This window comes from Rhinoderma darwinii, chromosome 7, assembly GCF_050947455.1.
Source record: "Rhinoderma darwinii isolate aRhiDar2 chromosome 7, aRhiDar2.hap1, whole genome shotgun sequence".
In the NCBI taxonomy this organism is placed as follows: Eukaryota; Metazoa; Chordata; class Amphibia; order Anura; family Rhinodermatidae; genus Rhinoderma; species Rhinoderma darwinii.
Window position 1 is genome coordinate 68471014 of NC_134693.1, and position 14840 is coordinate 68485853.

The window sequence follows — 14840 nt, forward strand, 5'->3', positions numbered from 1 at the left end:
CGATTGCTGGTTCAAGTCGTCCTACGGGGACTTATAAAAAACAGTTGAATAAAGTTTTTGGGTTTTTTTCATACATTAAAAAAATAAAATAAAAAGTTCAAAAAGCCCTCTCTTTACTATTGTTTCCCTAAAGTATTGTAAAACAAAAAGTTACATAATTGGTATCGTGGCGTCTGTAAAAGTCAGAAGTATTACAATATAATGTTATTTAACCCGCACAGTGAATGCTCTAAAAAGTTGCATGTACCACAAAATAATACCAATAAAAATGACAGCTTGCCCTGCAAAAAATAATCTCTCATACCGCTCAATCGGCAGAATAATAATAAAAGTTATGGCTCTCAGAATGTGGCAACAAAACACTATTTATTTTTTAACAAATAGTTTTCTCTTTGTAAAAGTGGTAATACATAAAATAACAATGTCAATTTGGTATCACCAGAATTGTATCCACCCGTAGAATAAAGTTAACATGTCGTTTTTACTGAACGCCATAAAAACGAAACCCAAGAACCAATGGCGGAATTGCTGTTTTTTCCCATTTCACCCCACAACAAATCTTTTTCCCAGTACATTATATGGTACATTAAATGGTACCATGAAAAACTAAGTGTTTCGCAAAAAACAAGCCCTCATACGGCTATGTCGACGGAAAAATGAAAAAGGGGCTTTTGGAAGGCGGTGAGGACAAAACGAAAATGAAAAATCGAAAATTGGCTACGGAGGGAAGAGTTTAAAGTTCATAGATCTGTTTATGTCTAAATATTTAGTCGGCCTGAACAGAGTAAAAAAAAAAGGCAGTACACAAAAATGTACATTAAAGAAGCGTGGAAAAGACCAGATAGTTTTGTGTTGAACACTTTATCAGATGTAGACTTTCGTTTGAAGAGGAGGATATAAAAACCTGGGTTATTTGTACTAAAAGTGGATGTACCCCATGCGAAAATTTCAAGAAATAGTTTACTTTTTGAAGACATTCATTGTTTGAAAGATCTAATGGTTTAAAGGTAGGTTTGTGAGGAAGACATGAAAAGCCGCATCTACATTATTTAAACCTAATGTAGGCAGAATCTTAAAAAGCTGGCTAACTCAGCTGGAATTACTGCTAAGAGGTAACACTCAGGATATTCTGAGTTCTTTCCCATTATTACAAAAAATTGGTTGATTTTCTGTTAGATGAACAGGCAGAGGATCATCTCATGGTCGTGGAAAAGGAATTTAGCGGTAAGACTAATTCGGTTTTATGTCTTTAATAAGCTAAATGGACACTAACTTTTTAAGTATTTTATGCTAATCTAATAATATTCCAGATATAGATTCGTTTTGGAATTTATTTACTTTTAGAATTTGCATGGATAAAACAGCTACATTTTGTGTGAAATTACTGCCACTAGGTAATATGCTGTCAACCTCCTGTCGTCAAGCAAAGTCCGTACTTAGTTACAGAGAAGAATTGACAGGCTTACGAAGGTGGGGGGTGTCATTTTACTGCCTGTCCATACAAGTCTATAGAGGGGAGGGGGAGCAGAGAGAGAATGTCAGTAAGTGACCAGCTTCATACAAGTCTATGGAGAAAGGAGGGGTGAGCAAAAGATTTAAGCAGGAGCAGAGTGATTAAGACACAGGCGCTGGTAAGATTTCTATGTCACCCCAGTGCTGGATTCTTGGCTACACTTACCTGTTCTGCTGTATCATCTCATCTATGCTGCTGCAGTTTCTTAATATGTGAAGACATGCTCGCTGAGCTACACAGCTACACTGTTTCCGTAAGTCCCATATACGTGAATGGCAGTTACGGAAACAGCGTAGCTCGCATGCTAGAGTGTTTCCGTAACTGCCATTCACTACTATGGGATTTACGGAAACCGCATAGCTCAGCGAGCTTCACTGTTTTTCTTTTTACATAGTCAGGAATCCCAAGCGTCAGAGGGAACAGAGTGGTAGAACAGGGTTTAGGGGGTCCTGTTATAGGGATAGCTGCTGGTACCAGAGGTGGGACCCGCATCTATCTGACATTTATGACATAACCTATGTCATAAATGTCCCTGATGGGAAAACCCTTTTAAAGCTCGCTTTGCATGTTGATACTTTTTTTAAGTAAAATTTAAAATCACTATTGACTATGGCATGTTGTATATTACAGCCAGCACCCACTGCTGATGTCGAAGGCACAGCTCCTGTGCCCACATCATCCATTTAACGTACTGTTACTTCTATTGTGAGAAGTACACCGCAATTTGGATGAAATAGGTCCAAATACATGAAGGAGTTAAAGGGGGCATTTAGACTGGATTCACACATTGAATATTTGGAGCAGATTTTGATGCAGTTTCTTTTTAACCAAAGCCAGAAGTGGATCCAGGAGGAAGGAGAATTATAAGCTGTTCCTTTTATATTTCCCATTCCTTTTGAAACCATTTTTGGCTTTGCCTAAAAAAATCTGCAAAAACGCAGTGATGTGTGAATTCAGCCTAATAGACTTAAAAAAGAGTTTTGAGGAGCCCGGACTTTTTAGCAACCATTTTATTGGTGTCCTTTGCGGAAGGCCTGCAATTTCGTTTCAACATTGTGACTACAGGTCATGTGCCTAAGGCCTTCACACACTTTTTTCAGCACTTTTAAACGTTTGTAAAAAGAAATGCCATAACTGTTTCCGCACCATGATGTAATATCACGTAGTGAGGGGGGGGGGTGCGATTATATGTGATGTACGCTGTGGCTGCCAGCTGTGTATTGCAGCTGACACTGTGACTAAAGGCCAGGAATAGCGATCGCGCTGTTCCTGGCCGTTTAACCCCTTAAATGCTGCAATGACGATTGCAATCAATGACGATTGCAGCATTTAAGACGTTAGAAAGAGGGGAACGCCCTCTGACAACTCATCGGCCCCCCGGGACGCAATCGCGGTATGCCAATGTTTGTTATGGCAGCCCACGGGCCTAATGAAGGCACCCAGGACTGCCTTTCTTCATCTCCTGTTAAGCCCTGTCAGGGCTTAACTGGAGCCTGTAAAAATTACATTATACTGCAATAAATTAGAATTGCAGTGTATAGTGCGCTAGGGGGACTAATAAACTGTGTCAAATAAAGTTTAATAAAGTATTTTGTAGTTTAAAAAAATTAAAAATAAATGAAAAGTTAAAGAAAAAACCTTTTCCCATTTATCCTCTAATGTAAAAAATAAACAAAATTGGTATAGCTGTATTATTTAACCCGCACCGTGAAAGTCGTAAAGAATTCAAACGCCAGAACTGCTGTTTTTTGGTCCCTTCATATCCCACAAAAATGTAATAAAAAGTGATCAAAATTTCTCATGTAGCCCAAAATGGTACCAATAGAAACTACAACTCGCGCCGCAAAAAATAAGCCCTCATATCGCTTCGACAGAAAAATAAAAAAGATTTGACTCAGAATATGGCGACAAAACACAAATGTAATTTTTTTGCATTATTAGTAAAACATAAAAAAAATATATGAATTTGGCATCGCCGTAATCATGTTGACCGGTAGAATAAAGTTAACATGTAATTTTTACCGTACGGTGAAAGCCGTAAAAACTAAACCCCTCAAGATTTTTTTTTTTCTATTCCACCCCACAAAGAATGTTTTTTCAGTTTCCCCAATAAATCTTATGGTATGATAAATGGTGCTTTGAAAAACTACAACTCGTCCTGCAAAAAAAAAAAAAAAAACCCTCATATGGCTTTATTGATGGAAAATTAAACATTTTATGGCTTTTAGAAGGTGGGGAAGAAAAAACAAAAACGAAAATCCCAAAAATTTCTATGGTCGTTTTTCCAATCTTTTTTTTTTTTTGAGCGTTTTTTTATTTTAAAATAGGCAATTTTTCAAGTCTTGTAGAGAAGCCTATGGGAAGAACGTAAAAATAAACACCATACTCGGAGCATACAGCATTTTGAAAAAAATGGCACTTATCCCAAAAAATTCCACTGAAATGCCACAAACCAAAACTATAGATGTAGACTTCAAAAACGCTTCTGCCAGATTTAATTTTAATCTAAAACGAAAACCGTAAAAATTTTGCAAACTAATACATTTTAAAAAAATACAAAGAAAATATATTTTATTGAAATAAAAATCCCATGCACAATGCTCAATAACTATTTTATTGAGAATTAAAAGAAAAAAGGCTGTCATCGAAGTAGTCCTCGAATCCTATGTAGTCCAACAACCGAACCTGTAAAAAAGGACACAAACGAAAAATAAAAACCCGTTCATAACAGACAAAAAAGCGAAACAATTATCATTGTTACCTTTCATGGGTCTGTGACAATTAACGAAGCAGTGACTGTTCTAAGCTGTCATTGGTTAGTTTACATCACTTGGTCCCAGGTTATGTTCTCCCCGGGTGATTGGCCTACTTTTAAAAGTAGGACAATGAACTGCGGTAACCAGGCACCACGTGATGTAAACTAACCAATGACAGTTTAGAGCTGTCAATGCTTCGTTTACTGATGCCTGTAAGGGGCACAGGATCGACCCGAGATGTGCCAGAAATCTGGCGCATCTCGGGCGTGTGCGCCACTGAAAAAACCTAGTGCAGATACAAAGGAGTCCCTGCGCTTGGAGTTATTAGCGGTCATTCACCTACTTTCAAAAGTAGGTGAATAATCACTAGTAAGCAGGTAAGACCCTGTTCACATCAGCGTTTTGCATTCTGTTGTTCTGCTCTGTCAGAAGATCAGAACAAAGAAAATGCCAGATATGCAGGAGACAACTGGCGCGAGACAGAATCCATTGACTTTAATGGGTTCCATCGGGGTGTCCGTGGTTTTACCGGAAACCATAGCGCAGCATGCTGCACTATTGTTTCCGGTATTGTCGGCGGAATCTTCGACGGAGACCCCTAAAGGAACCTCCAACGCAGATGTGAATTAAGCCTGGGAGCCTATGGGCCACCGATGCAACTGTATGCCATCCGTCACAGGTATAAGTTAAATGCATACCTCGGGGAGCTCCCGACATCACTGTCCATATATGGACAGTGACATTAGGAGTAGTGCTGGAGACCGTGGGCAGAGCGCTAGTGCCTAGTGGCAAATACGGGCCTGTATACAGTTCCCAGCAGACCATATCACACCATGTGTGATCCTGTCTGAGGGGGCCTGTATCTAATCCTTCTGCATGGTAGGCTTAGATACAGGGCCCATGTGTGATATTGTCTGCTGGACCCTGTATCCAAGCCGACTACATGATAGGCTTAGATACAGAGCCCCAGCAGGCAGTTATCTTATACTTGCCCTCCTCTTGGGCCCCGATGCAGCGCAGGTCTTGACGCCATTCGGCGTCCCGACGTTATGTGCGGCACACGTAGCGTCATGACGCTGAAAAACGTCCGGAGCGGTGCTCTGTTACTATAGTGACAGGGGCCAGTGTAGTTTATTACATAGGCCCCAGTTAGTATAGTAACTCTGAATAGACATAGTGCGGGGGGCCGCGGGCATTCCTGGCCTCGGGGCCCGGTCGCAATTGCAACACCCTATAGCTACTCCACTGCTAACGGCAGCTGCAAGGTAGCTGCTGAAGATTATACTAAGGCATTGGTCATAGTGCAATTTCCTGGTATAGTGGTTGCCAACAAAAGCTTTGCTTAAAAACAAAAATGAACAGTTTGAAAAGTGTGTTTTAAAGTTAACGTGCAGTTTTATTGCAAATCATCGTCATCGTGTCGTATGTCTGCTCGGTATCTTGGCTACTACGTGAGGCCTTATCCTAGAACACCATTTTTTTTACATTATTTTATAAAATAATAATGGGATATTTTAAGTGCTTAAAAGTCCTCTGTGAAGTTTTGTATACAAATACTAGTAGTAATGTCTTTTCTTTGAAATAGTGGTGTCAAATTTTATCCTAGATAGCAGATGGATAGGTAACATAGGTTATATTGTCAGCATTTATCTGTAAAACATTTTTTGTTTAATCAGATTCAGATGTCATTGAAAATGTTTTGTTTCGCATTCGTTACATTGGAGAACAAAGATTGTGGATATATTCTGTTGCCACTAGGAGGCTTGACACTAAGAATCAAAATTGTGTCTGTAGGAGTCAGACACTCCTGCTATTGCAGCAGGATCTTTACCATATTTTTTAATGCTAGTTTATTTTTATTTTATTTCTTTTTTAGCTGGGAAATAGCCTTGACATTAGTCTCCCTGTTGCCCCTTTTCAAGGTTTGCGCATAGTGTCCTCCTACAAATGGGCCATTGTCCCCTTGCCTATTAAGGCAAGCGGGACGAGAGCGTCAGCTCCTCTGTCACACACCAGCCTAAGGAGCACTAAGTCCACACAATTAATTTCGATTTTCCCAGCCCGAAGGCCTTATCAGAGGGGGAACTTTCTGATTCCTTTTTGGATCCAGAGAACAAGAAGTCTTCCAAACGGTCCACTTGTGTTGAAGTTCTCATTAGGGCATTCCCTAACAATTTACAGGTCACTGATGCGGTACCTTCTCCTTTCCCTGATTTTAGTTTCCTTCCTTCAGCCTGAACCATCCTAGAAGGTCTTTTCAGCTCCTTCTGAGCTTGATGGGTTAGTTTCCAAGGAATTGATACAGAGACAAAAAGTTTCACTCTAGCGGTTGGATTTTATGTATCCTTTTCAGGAAGGGATTTCTTCCAAGTGGGGTAAGTCTCTGGCAGTTGACCCTTCGCCCATGGCGGACGCAAATTCGTTAAAAGAATTTTATGGATCGTCCTGTGGATTCCTATGCCAAGTCTGCCTCTGAGGCTACGGACTATGTCTTACGTCCTATTTTTTGCCTCTCTATGGGTACACCAAATTCATCATGGTCTCCTTTCAGGAGGAATTGTTTGATCTGTCCCATCACCTCTCTAATGTGTTCAAGTCCCTGTGCAGAGCATCTATTGATGCTACTTGTCTGGTAGCTTGTGCTACAGCCTTCACCATTGCTATACGCAGGATGGCCTGGCTGAAATGTTGGTCTGTAAATACAGCTTCCAAGCAATCCCTGACTCCCCTTCTTTTTTCAGGTTCCCGTCTCTTTGGAACCAGATTGAACGAAATCATCTCTGAAGCTACTGGCGGCAAGTGCACTTGTCTCCCCCAGAACAGGGTCAAACGAACCTCCTCTGTCAAGAATGCAGGTTCTCTTTTTTTTTTGGTCCTTTTGTGGGTTCTTCAGCACTCCGTCTTCCAGACAACCATCCCACCAGGACCAGAAGGTCAAACCTTCTTTTAAGGATCGCCCTGCCTGCCGACAGTGACCTAAGTCCACGAAGCCCGGAGCTGGTAATCCCAACTCCACCTGAAGGTGCACTGCCACTCGACTCGGGTGGGGCAGACTAATTTATTTCGCCCACTTTTCGGGCGCCCGGGTATCCCCGGGATACAAAATCAAATTTACCAATCTTCCTCCAGAGCGTTTCTTCCAGTACTCATAGCTGAGCAGACACGGCAACACCAGCAGCGGGAGGAAGTGCACGGCAATGAGGAGATCCAGGAACCATACAGCGTGTACCAAAGGCGCCATATCCCGAATTCGAAAAGGAGTGATTCTTTTCTATACAATCCATTGGATATTACCTTTCACCGGAGGATTTAGTGTCTACCTGCCGCCGGTGTTTACTCCAAGGGCCAGCATACTGTATGCTACGAAGTGTAAAAGTTGAGTTGTGCCGATGACCTTTGCACATCTGTATAGGGTGAATAAACATTTTTACCAGCTATACTCCCCCATGCTGATGGGTTGCTATCTTTTTCATCTATTTATACAAACTGGACATACAATATCACCTTAGAGCATCGCCTGTTTTTTTTTTTTTCCTTTTCCCCCTCCTCTCCCATTCCCCCCTCTCTCCTTTCCTCCCCCACTTTTTTTCAAGACTGCATTTATCATCATACCTGGAAGACATACTTTTGTTGATGTGAGGATTACAATCTCCTTCCCTTGTGATTTTTTCTTTTCAGAGTTCTTTCCTTCCTCCAGGGTGGCCTAGGTCAGGATTTGGCTCTCGGCTCCCGTATGGGACAGATGTCGGCACTTTCCATTTTGTTAAGTCGCCCATTGGCCTCCAAGTCCGACGTCAAGACCTTTTTATACAGGGGGCTGCTCATGCAGTCCCCCTTTATCGTCCTCCCTTTCTTTCAAGGGATCTCAACTTGGTTTTGGAGGTTCTGCAATCTGCTCCATTCGAGCGTTTGCGTGAGGTCTCCCTTTGCCTTCTCTCGTGGAAGGTGATTTTCCTAGTGGCAGTGACTTTCATCTGGAGGGTCTCTGAACTGCCGCTCTAAATTCCTGACTGTTCAGGAAAAGGCACTGCTCTGCACGGTACCCTACTTTTTGCCTAAGGTCGTCACCTGAATGAGGACATCGTTCTGCCGTCTTTGTCCATCTACCAGTCATCCAATGGAGCAAAACACCACATCCTCAATGTAATCTTGCGGACTTACATTTCTGTAACTGCTTGCTTTCTGAGTTCAGATTTTTCTTGGCTATCCTCCTGGAGAGCCCCAGGAAGTGTTTAGCGGACGCTACCGCTTGATGGATTTGGATCGCTATTCGCAAAGTTTACCAGGTTCGGGAAAAAATACCCCCATGGCCTACTCTATAAGAGTGGTTAGGGCTTCTTGGGCTGTGTGCAATCAAGCTTCTGCTCTACAGGTGTGCAAGTCAGCTACATGATCATCCTTTTTGTCAAGCTCTAGAACAGGGGTCTCAAACTCGGCCGGGTAAGTGGGCCGCATATAGAAAAAATGGGAAGTTGACGAGTCGCATTACTTTCAATTTTGATACAATACAAAATTGTTAATCAATTAGTTATTTTAACTACTATAACACTATATTACTAGAATAAGAATACTACATTCCTCTGTAGATAAGGCCACAGTGCCCTCTGTAGATAAGGCCACAGTGCCCTCTGTAGATAAGGCCACAGTGCCCTCTGTAGATAAGGCCACACACCCCTAGATAATGCCAGTGTCCTCTTCAGATACTGTCACACACCCACTTGTAGATAACGCCACAGTGCCCTCTGTAGAGGCTGCCACAGTGCCCTCTGTAGAGGCTGCCACAGTTCCCTCTGTAGAGGCTGCCCCAGTGATGTCAGGGGCTTGCCCAGAGCTGGAGTCCCAGGCAGAGCGCTAGTAGGCTCTTCCTGGGACTCCAGCTGTGCTCCTGACATCCCTGGGACTCCTGCTCTGGGGAAGCCCCTGACATCATTGTCGATGTATGGACAGCGATGTCAGAGGCTTCCCCAGAGTCCCGGAGCAGAGCCTGTACTAGCGCTCTGCCCGGGATTCCGGCTCTGGGCAAGCCCCAGCCATCGCTGTTCATATGTGGACAGCGATGTCAGGGAATTCTAGAGTCTCGGAGCAGAGCCGATACTAGCGGCTCTGTGTCCCGCGGGCCGCAGATGACAGCCTCAGGCCGCGGGCCTCGTGCTTGAGACCCCTGCTCTAGAAGGTGCACACATTTGCTTCTACAGGCTCTTCCCTTGAACACAAGGTTTTGCAGGCATCTGTGGAGTAGGTCACCATGTCCTTTCTTCTGTTCCTGCTTTGATGTCCTACAGTTCTCCTACTGCTAAAGGACAGACCGAATTAGCTTAGTGCCTGTAGGAGGAGCCACAATTTTGATTTCTTAGTGTCAAGCCTCCTAGTGGAAACTGCATATACCCAGGGTCTGTGTCCTCAATGAACTGGATGAGAGAGGGATTTTATGTTGGGTATTTAAAAAAAAAAAAAACCCTGTTTATACAACCAACGAAAACACTTGTAAATCATTTTTAAAGTGAAATATTTATATTCTATTATTTTTCAGATGGTGTGGTCCATGCAAAATTTTAGGAACTCGTTTGGAAAAGGTGGTTGCTAAACACCAAGGGAAAGTTTTGATGGCCAAGGTTGACATAGACGACCATACTGATCTTGCTCTTGAATATGAGGTATGTTTTGCATATAGGGTTGTCTTATTTAGACAACCACTATCCATATGCCCTATATTAACCCCTTCCCGACATCCACCATGTATATATATATTCTGCACACGTTGGGTGGGGGAGTATAGAGCGGGTTTACTGGCTGAGCCCACTCCATAGAATGAACGTGTCGGCTGTGTCTTACAGCCTACACTAGGGTATCGAGCGGGATACCGCTTGTTTGACCCGTTAAATACTGCGGTCAATAGGGAACGTGGCTTTTAAAAGACTAGAAACAGGGGGGCGGCCCTCTGCAACCTTTCTCAAGCTTGAGAAAGGTTCAGGTGTGAACCGAAACGTTTCTCATTCTTTTCACTTTGTGGTGAATAATCCAACATCTCCCCAATTTTGAAGTCCTGGTGCTGTTACTTGCTCTCTGTTCTTGTTGTTTGTTCCATTCCAAGGAGTTGATTCATCCTTTCACTGGTAACGTGCATATGGCCTAATGTTCACCTTGCTTAGAGTGCTGTGTTTTCTTCATTTGTTTTGTGATCATAAAGTCTCATGTACCCCAAAATGGTACCAAGTGAAACTACAGCTCGCAGCACAAAAAAATAAGTCCTCATACCGCTCAATCGACGGTAATAAAACAGTAATGGCTCTAAGAATATGGCGACAAAACTCAAATTTTATTTTTAACAATCCGTTTTTTTTTCCTTGTAAAATTAGTAAAACATAAAAAAAAAAAAAATTTGGTTTTACCGTAATCATATTGACCCGCAGAATAAAGTTAACCTGTCGTTTTTACTGTACGTGACCGCAGTTAAAACAAACCCCCCCCCCCCAAAAATAAGGAATCGCTGTTTTATTTTCTATTCCACACCATAAATATTTTTTCCCTAATTTCCCACTACATACAATAAATGGTGCCGTGAAAATCTACAACTCGTCCCGCAAAAAACAAGCCCTCGTACGGCAATATTAATGGAAAAATAAAGTTATGGCTTTTGGAAGGTGGGGAAGAAAAAACGAAAGTGAAAATCAGAAAAATGGCTGCGGCGGGAAAGGTTTAATAATACTGTAATGATCAGGCACGAGTTGTTTAACACCTTAAGTACAAACTCTATTTTGTCATTAGGGCTTGCAATAATTTTTGTGATTGCATCGCCACATTCAGAGAGCCGGAACTTTTTAATTAATCCGTCGACAAAGCCAAGGACTTGGTTTTTTGAGGGATGAGTTGTATTTTTCAATGGCACCATTTTGGGATACAAATAACTTATTCTGATACTTTAATATAAATAACTTATTAATTAACTTTTATTAACTCTTTCTGGGGGGAATGGAAAAAATCCAGCAATTTTGCCATTTTTTCAGTTTTAAATTTACACTGATATTACGCGAGCATGCTTCTGTGTGTGTTTAAAAACAAATGTATTGACATATTTTAATACCGCTGGCATGTTAGCCAGCTTAAAAGATAGCAGACGCCTGTGAAATGACTATATAGAAACGCGTAGGGTCAGATGAGAGAGGGGGAATTGGTGTAGGTGACTGCATTACTTCGATCCTGGCACTGGTATGCTCAGGAAGCTTCCTGATGCTCCAGGGATGTTAGAAATCAGAGACTGCACAGTAGAGCAAGAGAAATGCATACCGTATCGCGCAAGTACAGTAATGTCCCCAGGTGGATTTATTGAAGAAAAAAAAAAATACTGGCAACAATCTAATGATGGATATCTAATGATGCAGTAAACTACTAATATTTTCCCTTTAGCCGCTCCTGCGTCTTCATCAGTTCTCCAGCTGCGGTTTAGTCAGTCACTGCTTCATGCACCCCGGCCTCTGCCCATTAGTGCGGCGCCTCAGTCAGTTGCGCAACTTATTACAGTATAGTCTGTCACTTCTCTGTGTGCTCTGGCTATATCTGTCTTTCCTGCACATAGTACACTCTGCCTATGCTCAGAGTGTACGATGTGCAGGAAAGAGCGCAGCTGTGACCATTTCTTCCACTTTGGGAGGGTTTGGGAATAAAGACTGTCGTGGAGCAACTCCTTTAACTATATGCATCCAAATTTGAAAAATGCAACTCTTCTACTATGGCTATGTCGACAGAAAAATAAAAAAGTTATGACTCTGAGGGGGAGTTCACACTTGAGTTTTTTGGCACGGAAACCGTTGCCAATGCCTCCCTTTGAGTTCAAGAAGGGACATGCCCTATCTTCGCGCGATTACACCTCTGACCTCCCATTGACATCAATGGGAGGCAGAGAAAGCGTTCTTTGAAGTGTTATATGCCCGCGGAGCTCAATGGCCGCGGGTGAAAAACGCCGTGAAAATCGGCGTGCAGGCAGAGGAAAATCTGCCTCAAACTGCTAAACGGAATTTTGAGGCAGATTTTCTGCCTGCAAAAAACTCGGTGTGAATGCAGCCTTAGAGCTTATATTGGTCTATGGGGCCGTGCAGACATATGCGTGATTTTTACTCCGCGTGAGTCCGCTGAAAAAAAGTCACGACATGTCCGTTCTTTGGGCGTTTTTCGCGCATCACGCACCATGAAGTCAATGGGTGTGTGAAAACCACACGTCACATGGAAATACTTCCGTGCGAACAGCGTGATTCGCGCAACAGCTGTCAAAAGGATGAATGAAAACCGAAAAGCACCACATGCTTTTCCGTTTACAAACATCCAAACGGAGTGTCCTAATGATGGCGGCTGCGCGAAAAGCACGCAGCCGCGCATCATATGCTGAGGCCACACGGAGCTTTTAAGAGCCTTTTGCGCAGGCAAAATGCCACGTTTTTTGCGTGCGCAAAAAGCACACGCTCGTATAAACCAGCTCTTCGAATGCGAAGATGAAAAAACAAAATAGAATGCTTTAGTCATTAAAGGGGTCGCCCAGTCCCTAACAATTGATGGCTTATCCTCCAGATAGGCCATCAATAGCTTGATGGGTTAGGGTCTGACTCCCGGAACCTCCACCAATCAGCTTTTTTGAAGGGGGCGCTTTTTTTAGGTCGCTTGTATGAGAAGTACGTGACAGAACTTGATGAGGTACACAGGCCACCATATTCATACAAGGATTGGAACAATAAATTATTAGGAAAGACTAGATATTTTGGTTTCCACTCTAGAAAAAAAGGATAGTAAAGGAAACTAAACAAAAACCATACAAGGGTTGTCTGACATTAGAAAAAATATGGTTTACTTTACTTCTAGAAATAGGGCCACTTGTCCATGGGCTCTGTCTGATCCTGCAGCTCACAGATTCAAGTGAATTGGGATTAGCTGCAATACCAGACACAAATATGGACTGGTGCTTTTTCTGGATACAAAGCAGGACTTTTCTTTATAATCCTAGACAACACTTTGAGTCCCCTATTGTGACTTGAGCAAAAACATTTTAACATACGTAGATATTGTACACTCCAAAAAATGATTACGGTACTTCCCTTAGCAAGCATTACGTAATAAAAATCAATGATTCTTTAAAGGGGTGCTCCCATCTCCGACATTTCCACAGGATATGCTATAAATGTCCAGTAGATGCGACCTGCACCTATCTCTAGAATGGGGCCCCCTGACCCTCATCCTACCTTCTGTCGCTGGGCTCCGGCCACTGAGTTACGAGGTGGCTGGGAGTACATGGCCGCACGGCACATTATCGTTACAATCACTGATATAGATTTTTTTCTGTATGCCATAAATGTGTAGCGGGAAAACCGGTTTAGTAATACGGATTGTGCAGCCCAGAAATAAAGTGCGCTGCTCTGTGTGCATGCTCTGCTGTTTTGCATGCATACACTGCTTTGTGTGGCAGAATTCAGTGTATGACTCTACACAGGATTACAGATGGAAGACGGGACCACGTTGTGTGCGCTGCCTTACTGTTTGCAATCTGTTCGTGTTTGTTTTTATAAAAATGTATTGCCAAATGTTCTGTATACCTAGTCTGAAAATGAATAACACTTGTAAAATGTATTTAAAGATATGTATTTTTTTCTTTTTGCACATCTACAGGTATGTGCTGTGCCCACAGTTCTTGCTATGAAAAATGGTGCGGTTATCGATCAGTTTGTCGGCATCAAAGAGGAAGATCAGTTGGAGGCTTTTCTTAAGAAACTCATTGGACCCTAAATACTTTCTGCAGCCCACCTATAACTGTGATTTATAAACTAGGACTTTCAGATATTTTATTTTCTTTAAACCTTTCTCGTCCAAGTGTGCACCCCAGTCCAGCCTTTTGTCATGTTATCTTGTGGTTTTTTTTTTGGTTTTTTTTTAATGTGATGTAATAATGGAAGTTAATAAATCTAAAACTTTGACAGTACAATTGTTATTTTTTTAGTCATTATTACTCCTAATAGACCATTATAATGACACATTCATGGTTTCTCAACTTTCACGGCATTAACACGTTTTTACGCAAAATTAATGGTCCGTGTTGAAGTGTCATTATCGTCAAAAGTAACTTTGCATGTTTGTTTAAAATAACTCAAATAAAGTAACTGTATTCCTTTATTGCCAAGGGGGTCTCCATATTCAGCGTTTTCGTGTGCTGAATATGTTCTCTGTAAGGTTGAATTCACACACTGCATTTCTTCACATTTTTAGTGGCTTTTATTGATGGTGTTTTTTGCCGGTTTTTTTTTCTTCCCCCAAAAAATGCTCCAGTCAGATGTTACTATAAGTCTTTAATAAAATATGGACCTATATACATTTTGGTTTGTGGTGTTTTTTTGGGGTTAGTAAGATTATTTTTTTTCAAAGCTCATCATGCTCTAGGTGATTTTTCTGGTGTTTTTCTCATTGCCTTTTCTATAGTATTCAAAAACGCCAGAAAAAACACCTGTACTAAATAAAAAAATAAAAAAAAACACCAAAATCACAGGTTAAAAAAAAATTAAATGCTTGAAACACCTGTCATTTTTTAACATGCATTT

The 14840-nt window shown here is 41.8% G+C and overlaps 1 protein-coding gene across 2 annotated transcripts in view; it reads left to right on the plus strand.

Annotated features, from left to right (window-relative positions):
- Nucleotides 1–14230, plus strand: part of TXN2 (thioredoxin 2) — a 38627-nt gene extending 24397 nt beyond the window's left edge. For both annotated transcript variants that reach the window (XM_075832270.1, XM_075832269.1), the window contains exons 3-4: nucleotides 9800–9923; nucleotides 13918–14230. In XM_075832270.1, coding sequence (XP_075688385.1) covers nucleotides 9800–9923; nucleotides 13918–14034 — 241 coding nt within the window. In that variant the 3' untranslated portion in view covers nucleotides 14035–14230. The remainder of the gene's footprint in view (nucleotides 1–9799; nucleotides 9924–13917) is intronic.
- Nucleotides 14231–14840: the final 610 nt, after the last annotated feature.